The sequence below is a fragment of the Typopeltis vanoorti genome, chromosome 17 (genome assembly GCF_054136105.1).
Source record: "Typopeltis vanoorti isolate ZY-2024b chromosome 17, IOZ_Tvanoo_1.0, whole genome shotgun sequence".
NCBI lineage: Eukaryota > Metazoa > Arthropoda > Arachnida > Uropygi > Thelyphonidae > Typopeltis > Typopeltis vanoorti.
Window position 1 is genome coordinate 17,118,607 of NC_143565.1, and position 13,752 is coordinate 17,132,358.

General features: G+C 32.4%; 1 protein-coding gene across 3 annotated transcripts in view; it reads right to left on the reverse strand.

Annotated features, from left to right (window-relative positions):
* LOC150097192 (uncharacterized) overlaps positions 1-13,752 on the reverse strand; it is a 336,086-nt gene that overhangs the window by 68,665 nt on the left and 253,669 nt on the right. For all 3 annotated transcript variants that reach the window (XM_090406866.1, XM_090406865.1, XM_090406864.1), the window contains 3 exons: positions 8,816-12,073; positions 2,175-2,252; positions 205-330 (listed from right to left, as the gene is read on the reverse strand). In XM_090406866.1, coding sequence (XP_090262992.1) covers positions 205-330; positions 2,175-2,252; positions 8,816-12,073 — 3,462 coding nt within the window. The remainder of the gene's footprint in view (positions 1-204; positions 331-2,174; positions 2,253-8,815; positions 12,074-13,752) is intronic.

Consider the following 13,752-nt stretch of genomic DNA (forward strand, 5'->3'; position numbering starts at 1 on the left):
TTCAAAATTTTGAAACCTAGCTTCCATGGTCAAATGGAATGGCCATGCAAAATCTGGCAGTGGTTGATCAAATACTGCAGATAAAATATCCATAAAATTAAACTTAAAAAAAAAAAAATGTGTCATTTTGATGTCAGTTTTAGAAATAATCAACATATATTACAAGTACAAGATATTTAGACATCCACCAGTTTGTAATATTACCTTCAGTTGTTCAATTTCAGTTTGATAACGTTGCCGAATTGCTTCTTCATTAATTGGATTTTGCCTTTGTACCAATTTCTGTTCACAGAGTTCCTTAAGGCTTTTAATTTGTTCATCATATTCAACCTGGAACAATATATTACCTTTGAGATAATTGCTGTTCATGAAAAATTCCTCTCAATAACTAATTTTTTTTTAAGAATTAATACAGATAATGTAGATCATCTTATAATAAAATTTCTCTTTATAAAACTGTTGTTTAATGTACAGTGATTATTATGATGATGGGCTATTTAAGACATAACACTTTCCAGTTATTTTTCAAAAGAGGAGAAATAGAAGTTATGCTGTTATAATACAAATGATAATGGAAAATAATAATTTAATTGCAGTAAGAGATAATGCTACATCCCATGGAGGAATTCATGGCCAATAATTTATCATACACTATTTAATAAATTGACTATTCCATGTATATCAACCAGTTGGGATCACAGAGGTTCTTGTTATATTTCCATGATTTTTCAGTTATTGTCATGAGAAAAGAATCTACTCTCGACTTTCTGTGTTTGAACTGAATCCAGGTTTGGTTTTCCTCAAATTTACCTTCAACAATTTTTTTTTTAGCATTCAAGAACACTTGCATGAGATCTTGTCTGGAACACTCAATAGGGAAATTCTTCTATAGTTTTTATATTATTCCCCTTTTTAAGGATTGGAACAATGAGAAAGATCTATTCCAATAAGTTGGTTTTCAAATTTCTTGCCAAGTTTCTGAATTATGTGATGTATACACATTGTAAAACTTCTATACCTTTTATATAAACTCTTATTTGAACATTTCAGATTGTCACAATTCTTCTATAGTTTCTATATTATTCCCCTTTTTAAGGATTGGAACAATGAGAAAGCTCTATTCCAATAAGTTGGTTTTCAAATTTCTTGCCAAGTTTCTGAATTATATGATGTATACACATTGTAAAACTTCTATACCTTTTATATAAACTCTTATTTGAACATTTCAGATATTGGATATCATCTGCTCTTAATTTTTAATTGCTCTTCTATCTCCAGTATTGAAATATATCATAATTGGATTCCTCATGGATATGCACTAGTACTATTTAATTCAGTAGTGCCCAGATGATCACATTCACCTTGCAACTAACATGCACCCAGAAAATCAATGATTTGGAACATTGATGTGTTACAGAAAGTATTCTGTAACATCAGGAGAATGGATATCAGTTTAACGTGTGTGACAAAGTATAAGGTTATGCATTTTGGAGTGCAAAGATCAGTTTTGTATCACGTTAATCTTTGTTCTACATCTTTCTACAGAATCTTCCATGGGTATTGTTTATCTAAGATTACATCTATAATTCCATAATGCTCTTCTTTCTATTCCAATTCAAACTCACCATACTACTTATTTCTCTTTTCATCTATTTCTGCTATTGCTCCTATTCTACAGAATAATCTTTATCTAGTAATATATACTACAAAGCAGTGACATAACTGGTGGGAACAAGTGGGTGGTTGCAATGAATACCAAAATCCAGAGGATGGCCTTTCAGAAAGATTTTTCTCCCATTCACTGCCACTGAGTGGAAAAACTAAAAATTGACTGCGATTACATTATTTGTGCTGTGAAACATTCTTGATTAACTGAAATATTTAACAAATCTCATTTACTAGTAAAATATGAAATGTGAAAATAACAGTGGTGGAACAGCAACAGGCACTTTCTTAGGAAAGCAGATTATCTAGTTAAGTTGCAGGCAGAGAGTAAAATCTGAGTAAAGACAGCTGAATCTGTAGCCAACCTTTGATGTTGAAAGTTTTTTCACTTGGTTATACTATAAATTAAAGATGCCAAGAAATTATATTCTTGGTTTCATCCTTTATCCAAGTGTAAGCAAACAAAGTTTGCTTACACTCAGATTAAAAATGTAAAAAAGAGCACAAACCTCCAAGTGATTTAGCTTCTTATGGGCTGCACATAGTTCATTTTCCAATTTCTTAATTTCCTCTGAATGCAGTTTTTCCTTAAAAAAAAAAAAAAAAAAAGAGGCTTATTTTTTCAAATACTGATTATAGTAATTTAATATAAATCACTAAACACATTACGCAAAAAGTAAAACTTGAATTCCATTAAACTATACAACATGAATATGTATAAAAAAGTGTACACAAAGTGCAAAAGGCTAAACTACAAATTAACCATTATATAATGTTTACTAAGGAGTTTCAGAAAAGAATAATGAGATTACTTGATTTACTATTCAAACCTAACATTAAGTTGGAAGTTTATTTTCCACTTGGCTAGACTATAATAAATTTAGTTTAATTCTTTAACCAAGTGTAAGCAAACAAAGTTTGCGCCTAAAGTATCTTCAGGACTGAGGCAACTCGTGGTAAAGGTGGACCAAGTTCTCATCAATCCTCATCTCAGTTGACAAGTCAGTACCACACGTTGCCTCAGTTCTGAAGATACTTCAGGTGCAAACTTTGTTTGCTTACACTTGGATAAAGGATTAAACTAAATTTATTATAGTCTAACCAAGTGGAAAATAAACTTCCAACATCTTTCTTTAAATCCAGAGTAATTTAATAATAAGGTGGTACACCTTTTGGCAACTTGTATAAGTAAATATGTCCTCTCCATTGCTTCTGCCTTAGTATCACCACTTCTGGGTCTGGCTCCCACTGACGAGACCTCAATAAAGGTCGAAACCAGTCTGGGTAGTGGCCCTTCCCTTAATCATGGCATTATACATGTCCGCAAGGAGATGTGCTTTGCATTATGGGAGATACTGAGACAAGAAGTGATGAGAGCTTGGTCCACCTTTACCAGGAGTTGCCTCAGTCCTGAAGATACTTCAGGTGCAAACTTTGTTTGCTTACACTTGGATAAAGGATTAAACTAAATTTATTCTAACATTAAGTTTTTCTCAATAACTTGACATTTCAGTGATTTTGAACAAAAAGTTTTTTTTTTGTATATTTGATTGCTATTATAATTATTGTATATTATAAATTATTCCCCATATAATATATTATTATCCTAAGACCCATAGTCACAGACTCATCTAGGAGGTCCCTTTTGTCATACACACAGCACATCATACAGTGTCTTAAACACATTCAAATTTTCTGCAGACATCAGGCAATAGATTACAATCATTCACAACTCTCCATGCAAGAAACCTGCTACTTACTCCCTTGCTCACACCCTCCTTTTACAGCTTTCAGGGATGACCTCTGGTTCTTTCCTCCACCACCATTTTATGAATAACTTCTCCAACATTAATCCTATAACATATGCTTACTGACATACATCTTTATCATATCACACCTCTTCCTCCTATCCACTAGACTCTGCAAATTGCAACATCTCAACCTTTCTTCATATTCAACATTCCAGAGATCTGCATTAATCAATATGCACTCATAAGAGAATACAAACCTGAAGTGAATATAAGCAATGATTTTAAAATCTCTAAGGAAAATGTGTTATGTCAATCTCAGTAAGTACAACACTAGACAAATTAAGAGTTGTCAGCATTATAACATGAAGAAAAATCACAATAGGTATGCTGCATATATTGGGGGGGAAAAGTGCTAAAAAAAGAACAATGCAAGTTAAACATCTCTTTATTTGTCTTTTTCCAAGTACTTTAAGGTTCATAACCCTAATTTTGGAGGATAAAGTGGTCAGTCTTATGCCCACTGAAATGTAATTAGCCTCTAAATCATGTAGGTTGTTATCTGACTGCATATTCTGTGATAAATGAGACTAATCCAACTGTAACTGAAAAGTCCTCATAAAGATTTCTCTTATACCACAGCAAGAATCAAAACATGGTCTTTCCAACCAAAGGATAGCATCACTACTAGACTCTGTCAAATAAAGATGCAATGAAAAAAAATGCTATGGCTATTAACTAAAAAACATGTCATTTGATTTTAAATAAATGCCTAGGTCACCTTGTATAGATGCTATATATGTGCAATACTCTCTTTCTTTCCACACACGTGCACACACACAATTCCAGGTAGCAGGTTTTTATTTATTTACTATTTTGAATTCAGAAGTTTTCTCAATCTGTCATTCATCATTGCATTACAGAATGCCATTAGTATGTTAAAAATAAATTTTTACAATTGACAAACAGTTAATTAAGAGACTAAATTTATTTCATCATTAAAACAACAAAAAAAAAAAAAGAAAGAAAGAAAAAATGCCAACCAGTTTTACCACAGGGAAATTGGAACTTCAGGGTATAATACACAGAAAGATAATAAGCAAAAAATACAAATTAATGTAAGAAGCTGGAAGAAACCATTGTTATTACAGTATATATTAGGAACCACTAATTAGGAGATTGGTAATTGGTATATTTCAATTACTAAAAAGATGCAAATATGTGAACTGACATTTAATAAGACATGAGCTATGTGAAAATGATTAGTAAATATAAGGGAGAGAAAGAACAGATGTGAACAGAAATACTTTCATTAGAGAAAAATGAATTACTAATAATTTGCAGTTGTGGTATTATATATATATATATATATATGTCCAATAAGTTGCTAGGGTGGTGCAAATTACATGCAATCCTATAATCTCTAGACATGCATGCATCTTCACATTTATAATTATCATTTATGTGGGTATCTCCATTTATGCAGGTATCAAAAGACTCATCATGAGAGACCCACACTCATCACACATCTCTTTAAACTTATTCACCATTCGGGGTACTCACAACTTTCTCTGGCAATCCATTCCACTCATTCATCACTCTCCAAGTAAAGAACCTAGTCTGCACACCCTTACTAACCACACTCTTAGGGACAACTTCCAGATATGACCCCTTGTTCTCTCCTACTTTTCATGTAATGAAAAATTTCTTTTGTGTCAACCTTATAGAATCCCTTTATTAACTTATAAATTTCTATCATATCCCCTCTCCTTCACTTTTCAGCTAAACTTTGAAACCCACAATCCTTCAGTCTCTCCTCACAGGGAGCATTCCACAGACCTGTCACCAGCTTGGTCACTCATCTATGAATCCTATCCACCACTTCCTGATCTCCAACCAGATGACCAAATTTGTGCACAGTAGTCAACATGTAGCCAAATCATAGCATTATAAAGAGGGATAATATTACCTGACAATGGGTTCTTCAATATCCAAGTAATCCTCTGAGCTATTCTGCTAACTTTTACAATACAACTTCTGAATTTCAAATCTCTATTCACCATCACTCCCAGAAACCTAGCCTCGTTAATTTCTTGTAATCCAAATACCATCATATTGATGGTACTAGATTATAATACCATCAATATTGATATAAGTATGTAATTTTTTTCATCCCAAAGTGTTTACCTTACATTTTGCAACATTAAATTGACAAACAATGTCCTTTGCACACTGTCAATGTATTTAAATCATCATGCAGGATATCTATGTCACCTTTATCAACTACTGTCCTCCCTAGTTTTGCATCATCAGCAAACAACTGAATATTCCCCTTCAAATCTTCCTCTATATCATTAATGTATAAATTAAAGAGTAGTCTGACAATACAATATTCATTATATTCTATCTTTGGTCTTGCTGATGCCAATAATTTTTGGTCAAGTTGAGCTGACCAATACCAAAAATTCCTCTCATGTATTTCTGATACTTCAGGCTTTCATGTACATACATTTCAACATTCCCTTGGGCCCACAGTTATCCTTGCATAATATCATTATTTTGCATTTAGATTTGAAACCTGGGAAACTTCACCCAGCTCTTCACAATTCTTTCCATTAAAGAATTTAAAAAAAAAAAAAAAGAGGAGAGGGAGAGAGAGATTTGTTTGCAAAATACAAATAACTAACCAATTATAAACAACAACTGCATAAACTAATCAGGTGATTAGTGATGCAGGTGATGATGCAGAAAATCATCTTCTACAATTTGTTGCGCTTGTTAATGCGTATTTATTTCTATTTTTTAAATTTACATTTCCCTTTGTTTTTTAAGAATTTTCTTTTATTCATTTGGTTATGCAATACAAAAAAAAAGGGAAATCTACCTTCATCACATTAGTTTTATGAGTCATAAATATCCCACATTTACTAGTATTTTGTTGGAGATCACCAGATGCAGTCCTCTTCTTATAAAACATAGGATTAGTTTCTGTACAGGGATAGACTAATTGTTACTCAATGTCTATTCTTTCTAAAGGCTGGAATAAAAATGCCTCTGTATAGTGAAAAACATCCCATTCCCAACACACATCACACTGCTGACAAGAAAAACAAGTAGTTTTATTGTATCACTAAATCCAGCAGAGAAACATTTACAGTCTGTGTACTATACTCAGCAACTAGCAACAATTAGTGTAGATAACTAGAATGAAAAACACCTTCTCTCCCACAGACACAATACTGCATGCATTCAAGAAAAAAAATTTTGTTGTAGCACCAAACTCAGTATCTAAATAAATGCATCATCTTAACATCCTCTTTCAAATTTTTAGTTGCAGAAAATACATGGTAACACCTGTTTATAATGCAGTCAGGCAGAAACCAAATGATTCATATAAAGCAAATTTTCAAAAGCAAATGAAGATTATGTATATGCATATGATTTGCAATCACTCCGAATTGCATTTCAGATTTTTTTTCTTATCAATTAAGACAGTTCACAAATACTAATTTTACAAATGAAATTCTACTGAAAAAAATTGCAACTAATATGCCATATATATATATATATATATATATATGTGTGTGTGTGTATGTAAAACTTTATATGGAAAATGTGTTGGCAGAGCTAATCTCAGAAGGTTTGGTTACTTAAACAGAATGGGAGAGGAAAGGTTAGAAAATTAGTTCTTTCCCTCTAATGATCATCAGGATGGAAAGAAAAAGACACAGAGGAAGACCAAAATCTAAGTGGATTGATACAGTAAGTGCCTTAGAAGACAAATATAAACTGATAATATTGGAGTCTTGACAGATTACAGTTTAATTTGGAGGAAAAATAGTAGAGGAGATGGTGAGTGGTGTGTAGTGTTCCTTCCCACAATGACTCCTTGGAGGTGTCACATAATAAATTGTTGAGAAGCAGTTAGTAATGAAGTAACTTTTTTCATGTAGTACTATCATAATCTGTATCCCCCCACTTCTCGAGGACATATGTCAAGAATTTGATGATTAATTTTTTTTTTTTTTTTTTTAGTTAACTGAGGCCAAGAGGTTATTTATTTATTACTTTTGGGAGAGGTAATCTTTTTAGTGAATTTTGTTTACTGAGAGTTGATAATCTAACTGCCTGTAAGTAGTGTGATCTATAAGCAATTCTTTTTATTATATTAATTTTTCAGTTGTATTCTCTGTTGACTATAATAGTCCCACAATAAGAAGGCTACAAAATCCCTTGCACTTACAAGTTGGCCTGTTATGGACAGACTGGAAGATCTACCAATATCTGTTTGGAATAACATAAAAAATACATCTGCCATCATAATTCTGGACAATTTCATCCAGCAGACCATGCTAACACTATTTGGAATCTGCAAGTGATCTTAAAAACCAGCCTAAATTAAATCAATATGAATGTATGAAACTCCTCAAGATATGGGAAATTATTATTTCCTGGTTGGTCGAGTGGTTAGCGAATCTGCTCTCCAGCCAAAAAGCTGCAGGTTTGAATCCCTCCATGGACATGGATGTTTGTGAAAATACTAGTGGAGGTAGTAGGCAACAGACGGTGTTGGTGTAGATAACATAGTTTGCTGTAGTTGGTGGATTGAGCATTGAAGACAGAGAGTTGCAGAGTAGGTACCCTTCCTTGATGAGTCTTTGGACTCCTTGGAGGTGTCACATAATAATAATAATTATTATTATTATTCTATGCCTCCTATGCAATAACTACATTTATCCTAACACCCATAGAGATAGTGTACTTCCTACATCTTTAGGTTTATATTTAATAATTTCCAGTTTCTTCTTGTTTGTTGTGTACATATCATAATTTCATATGCTCTTGATTCCCCTTTGACAGAAATGAAATATTAGAGTCATTAACCTGTTGTTTAATTCATTTTTATGCACTGTACTTCATTCCATTAAATTGTCAACATGAGTTATTAACCAGAACTTCAGCTCACATGCATGCTTGAAATATAGTTGACTCTCATTATCACTAGCAAAAAGTTCTCATCAAATCCCTACACTACAATACTATTCTATACTACAACACTATAGCTAATTATATACTGACAAATTATTCCTAAGTCCTTTATGAGTTTGCCACAGCAAGAGTGAACTACACAAACATATCAGTAAAACTGACAGAGTAAGTAGAGTAAGGAGTAAGCAGAGATGATGTCTGATATCAGATTACTAAAAGCAGCACTTAATTACAACTCAGTAGAAGAAAATACACAAGTGATTCCAGAAAAACTAATTCAATGAAAACAGGTAAAGATAAATGTTCCTTAGTCTAAAACCTGTCTTTGGACAAGAAGAACAATATATATTTTAGATATGTTTAAATTAAAATATCAAGTATTATCTTATGAATCAGAGAAAGAGAGAACTTACCTTATGTTCCAGAATATGTTTGAATTGATCTTTTAAAGTTTTTATTTCAAGCTCATGCTGCTCTCTTAAAATTATAATTTCCCTCTGATGATCATCTACTAAATGCTGGATTTTCTGAAAAAGGTTTTCACACTGATGGCAAGATTTTTGTCTCTCGCTAACTTCTTTCAATTCCTTTTGTAATTGAGAAACCTCATTTTGAAAATCCTGGCAGGAGGAACAGGCATCTAATGCATTTTTTTGCTTCTCTTGATATGCAGCATCTAACTCATTCTGAAGCCATTCTATTTGTTTGTATACACCTTTTGCAAGTTCCAGTTTTTTTGAGTATTGTAACTTGGAAGAAGCAATGTTAAGCAAACTTTCAGTAGCTAGTTTTTCAAGAGCTTTAGTTGTTTTTATGCTTCCACCAACAAATGGAACAACTCCAGTCTTTGTCAGAACATCTGCACATTGGTATAACTGTTCGTGAAGATGTGAAAACCACGTGTTTTCATTATTCACAAAACCTTCACAACTGTTTTTATTTTCTAAACTTTCAACAGTTACATCCCTGAGGACAATTAAAACACTTTGAACAACAGCTCTAATTACAGAAATATGTGACAGTTCCTGAACAAGCAAAAGATTGGTGGACTCCATGTGAATTTTATTCGATGTTCCTTCAGATGCTAGAGGACAATGTTTCCTTAGTTCTTCTAATAAACATTCTGATTCTTCCTTCATAGTTCTGTGTACAGAAGGATACCAGAGGTATAAAAAGTCATTTCCATATAACAGTGAACTTTCATTTTGATTTTCTAAAATGTGACTATTTGCTATTTGAAATACCTGAGTGATTATGTGAAAAAAAGTAGAGAGCAAAGGATCTTGTTCATTTAAGTTTTGTGCATTTACAGAGTCTGAAGAAAATTTTAAAACTGAAGAACATTCAGAATCTTGTACAGGAGAATCTATTAATGACTTTAGAAGCTCACTGAATTTTGATCTCCAAGCTTCATCTAATAATTTTAAAAACTTTGTACATTGTTCACATGCAAATTTTACACTATCTTCTAAGTTATTACTATTGATATCACTCCCAGGCTGACTGACTGAAGAAGAAGAAATGAAATAATCACTAGAAAGTGAGTTCAGTTTATTTAATACAATTTCAATACTATTTTCAGCATCATTTTGATGAATGTTATACTTAATTTGGTCTACATGATTTTTTAAAATATTCATAACTTTACAAATCATATTTGACAAGTCAACTATTTTACCACCTTCTGTACTGTTCACTTTATACAGAAATTTTGCTGCCTCATGTAAAAGCAGTAGCTTGTACAATAAACAAGCGGTGAGAGTTTTAAAACATCCATTTGATGAATCAAGCGTTTCTTCTATTTTAGTTTCTGAAAGATATCCCAAAAGAACATCCACAAGATTCATAAAATAATTTCCATCTTCTCCAGATGAAGTGGTCTTTCCAGGGGTACCAAGATTTCCTTGCTCTTGCCTTTGCAAGAGCTGCAAGGCAGTCCTCAACCATGTTAACAGTCCATCTATTTTCTGTCCAAGGAATTCTAGGCAATCCCTGAGAGAATTAGGAAAATCACCATCATCTCCATCAATCGCTTGCAAATCTGTCATGCTAGTTGTAAATGACAGAGTGCTCCAATCTTCTCCTTCTTCTTGAATACTACAGTCTTCATCACTTCTCACCTGCACACATATTTTAGGTTTTTCTAGGTTTTCCTCTTCTTTTGTTACTTGTGCATGTTTTTCTACAGCTTCAGCTGCAGCTTTTACTCTTAAACCTAATGTATGAAGGCGCAACAGTAAACCCATATTTTCTCCATTAGTGCTGTCCTGAGATGGACGTTTCTGCAAATGCCTTTCTGATGATGGATTCTCTTCATCTGGATTTACTTCGCTACCTCCTGTTTTTTCTTCTTTGAGGGATGTTTCAATAGTCCTAATCTTTTGTTCAAGTTCTGAAAGTTTACATTCATATTCTTTGGAAAGACTTAGAGCCTCTTTACTTTTCAAAGAGCTTTTACGCCTTTCTTGCTTGGCTTCTACTTTAACAAATTTCTGTTTCAGCTGCCTGAGGTTGCGTTCAGATGTTGTTAACTTGCATGTTAAGTCATCTACCCTGGCTGTCATTAATGTAATCTGTGAATGGTGAACTTCTTCCATGTTTTTCATATCTTGTTTGAGTTTAATACAATGTAACTCTAAATCATCAAAAGCTGCATGAGATTCCTTTAGCTCTTTTTGTAACCTTCGGATTTCATCTTTAAACATTTCAAACCGTGCTTTAAGTTGAGCATTTTGAGAAATTAAAGTTTTTGGATCCTCATTAATTACTGACATAGATTCTGTAATGTCTGAATTTAATGCACTATCCAGTTGCTTTAACCTACTGTTTAAATTTGCAACTTTCTCTTTTGCTTCCTCTAAATCTACCTGCACTTCTTTAACTTCATTCTCTTTTCGTTCAAGACTAGAATACAGTGATTTTATTTTTGCCTGCTCTTCTTCAAGTTTATGCTGCTTGCTTTTGCATATTGATTGTAGTTCGGCTACAGTTTTCTTTAATTTTTTAAATTCTACATCTCTTTTTGGTTTTCTTTCAACATTTGGAGACATCTTTTCAGCTTCTTCACATAACTTAGAAATTATTTTTAAAAGAGATGAAGAATTTTCACTTTTATCCTGTGAAGTATGAAGCTTTTCTTTCATTTCATTTAAGTATTCTTTGCTTCTTTGTACAGTTTTAAAAAATTCTTCATTACTGCTGTCCCGTCCTTCTTTTGAGCTACTAGAAGAGTTATGCAACTTTTCTTTTCTCAATTTTGTTTCCCATTCTGCCCTTTCACGCATATACTTATTTTTAAGCAATTCATACTTTAGTCTATAATTATCATCATCTTGATTAACCACAACTAATTTACTGTGCTCTTGCATTTTCTTTCTTAAATTATTATGTTTGCCTATTAGTTCAAGGTAACAGGATTTTAAAGTCTTCAGTGAATCCAATTCAGAACACTTCTCCTTAACTTCTTGCTCTTTTAACAATAACTGTTCTTCTACGCTTTTACATCGATCTTCCAAAAGCTTTACTCGGGGATCATCCTCTTGGCCTATTCGAACTGCCAAGTCAGAATCTTGCCTTGCACTGCCATTAATTTCATTTTTTGCACATAATCCATCTATTTCTCTTGGTCTTTCTATATTCCATTGGGCATCACCTTGCCCATTAGAGGATTCCTAAAATTTGAAGAATAACTTATTTAGAAATACCATTTTACAAAAAAAAAAAAATTAATTTAGACTTTATATTTTAAGTAACAAATTCAAGAAAAAACACTATACCTAAATGTAAATTTTATTTTCAATATTTAAATGCTAATCCTAAAATAACGAGGAGTTAAGTCATCTACCTAATTTCAAGATATTAGGAGTTTCAGCTTTAAAACTTATGATACTGAGTCATATGACATTTCTTATTTTTTTAAAGCTGAAACTTCTAATATCTTGAAATATCTAGTGGAAAAGTACAATCATATTCTACTGCCTTAGGAGTTTCAGCTTTGAAATATATTGTGGTGAATGTGGATAACATTGATGGACTTTTTGTAACACTGGGTACCTCCTGTGATGTCTTTTGATTCCCTGGAGGTTTGGTGTTAATAATAATAATAATTAGTGTTTATTAGCACTTGTTAGTTGGTACATTACTGTTTCATGCATATGGATGACAGAAAACAACATGTTCATGAGAAAGCCTTACATTGATGGACATCATCCTACATGAACAAAACATATATTCAGCATATATGTGTGGTATACACAAAAAAATATTTAAATATTAACAATTTAAAGTGTATTAAAATCTATCTGAAATAAAAATAAATAGAAAATTAAAAAAAAAAAAAAAACCGAATGATATAAAACTTCAGTATCAAATAGTGCCAGCCACTATGGTTTTATCCAGATGAACTTACTATTTTAGGATTTTGAACATGATTAGAGAAATTTAAAAATTCCACCTTTGGATGTCACTTACCCTCTAAAACAGGGGTTCCCAACCTTTTTGTTTCCTAGAGCACATTCTAAAATACCGATAGGGCGACGGGCACCATCTATTTTTTTCAAGCAAATTTTTTGAATTCTTTTGTTAAATGAATACATACAAAGTTTACATTATAATAAAATGTTTTATTACTTAAAAGTTTACATTATATAAATATTTAAATATATATATATATATATATAAGCTAGTGTGATCTTTGGCATTGCATTTCATTGGCCAGTCCTTCATAATTATGAGAATATGATGATATATTCCAGTTCTTAAACTGGAATGAACAACTTCGAATGCACGTCTACTTTACATTGTATGCGTTTAATACTCGTCATGTGTCATTAACGCATGCGTCATATAGCATGCCATGAATTGTTGTGTGATTATTTCAAACTATACGGCACACGGTTGAACAGCGGCGGGCACACACAAATTGGTCGACGGGTGCCATGGTGCCCGAGGGCATAGGGTTGGGGACCCCTGCTCTAAAAGATAAATATATTCCATTATACAGCAGTAAACAAATTAATCCAAACGCTCATATTTTAAAGAAAAACTTTAATTTTGCAAGAAAATAAGTACAAAAATTAAACTCCAACTTCACTTAATAATTTATATGTACTTCTCTATACCTAATAAGTTCATTAATTCATTTAGGCATGGACTCTACCAACATAAAACATATTTTTCTTATTTCTGCATCTTGAAACATACTTTTATAATGGATTGTATTAAGTTATCTTTTGTATCACAATTTAATTTTCAAAGTCTTTTTCACTAGGGCCCATAAATTTTCTATTAGGTTAATGTCAGGAAGGTTACTTGACCATTAAAGCAATTGGGTGTTGTGATTTTTGAGGAT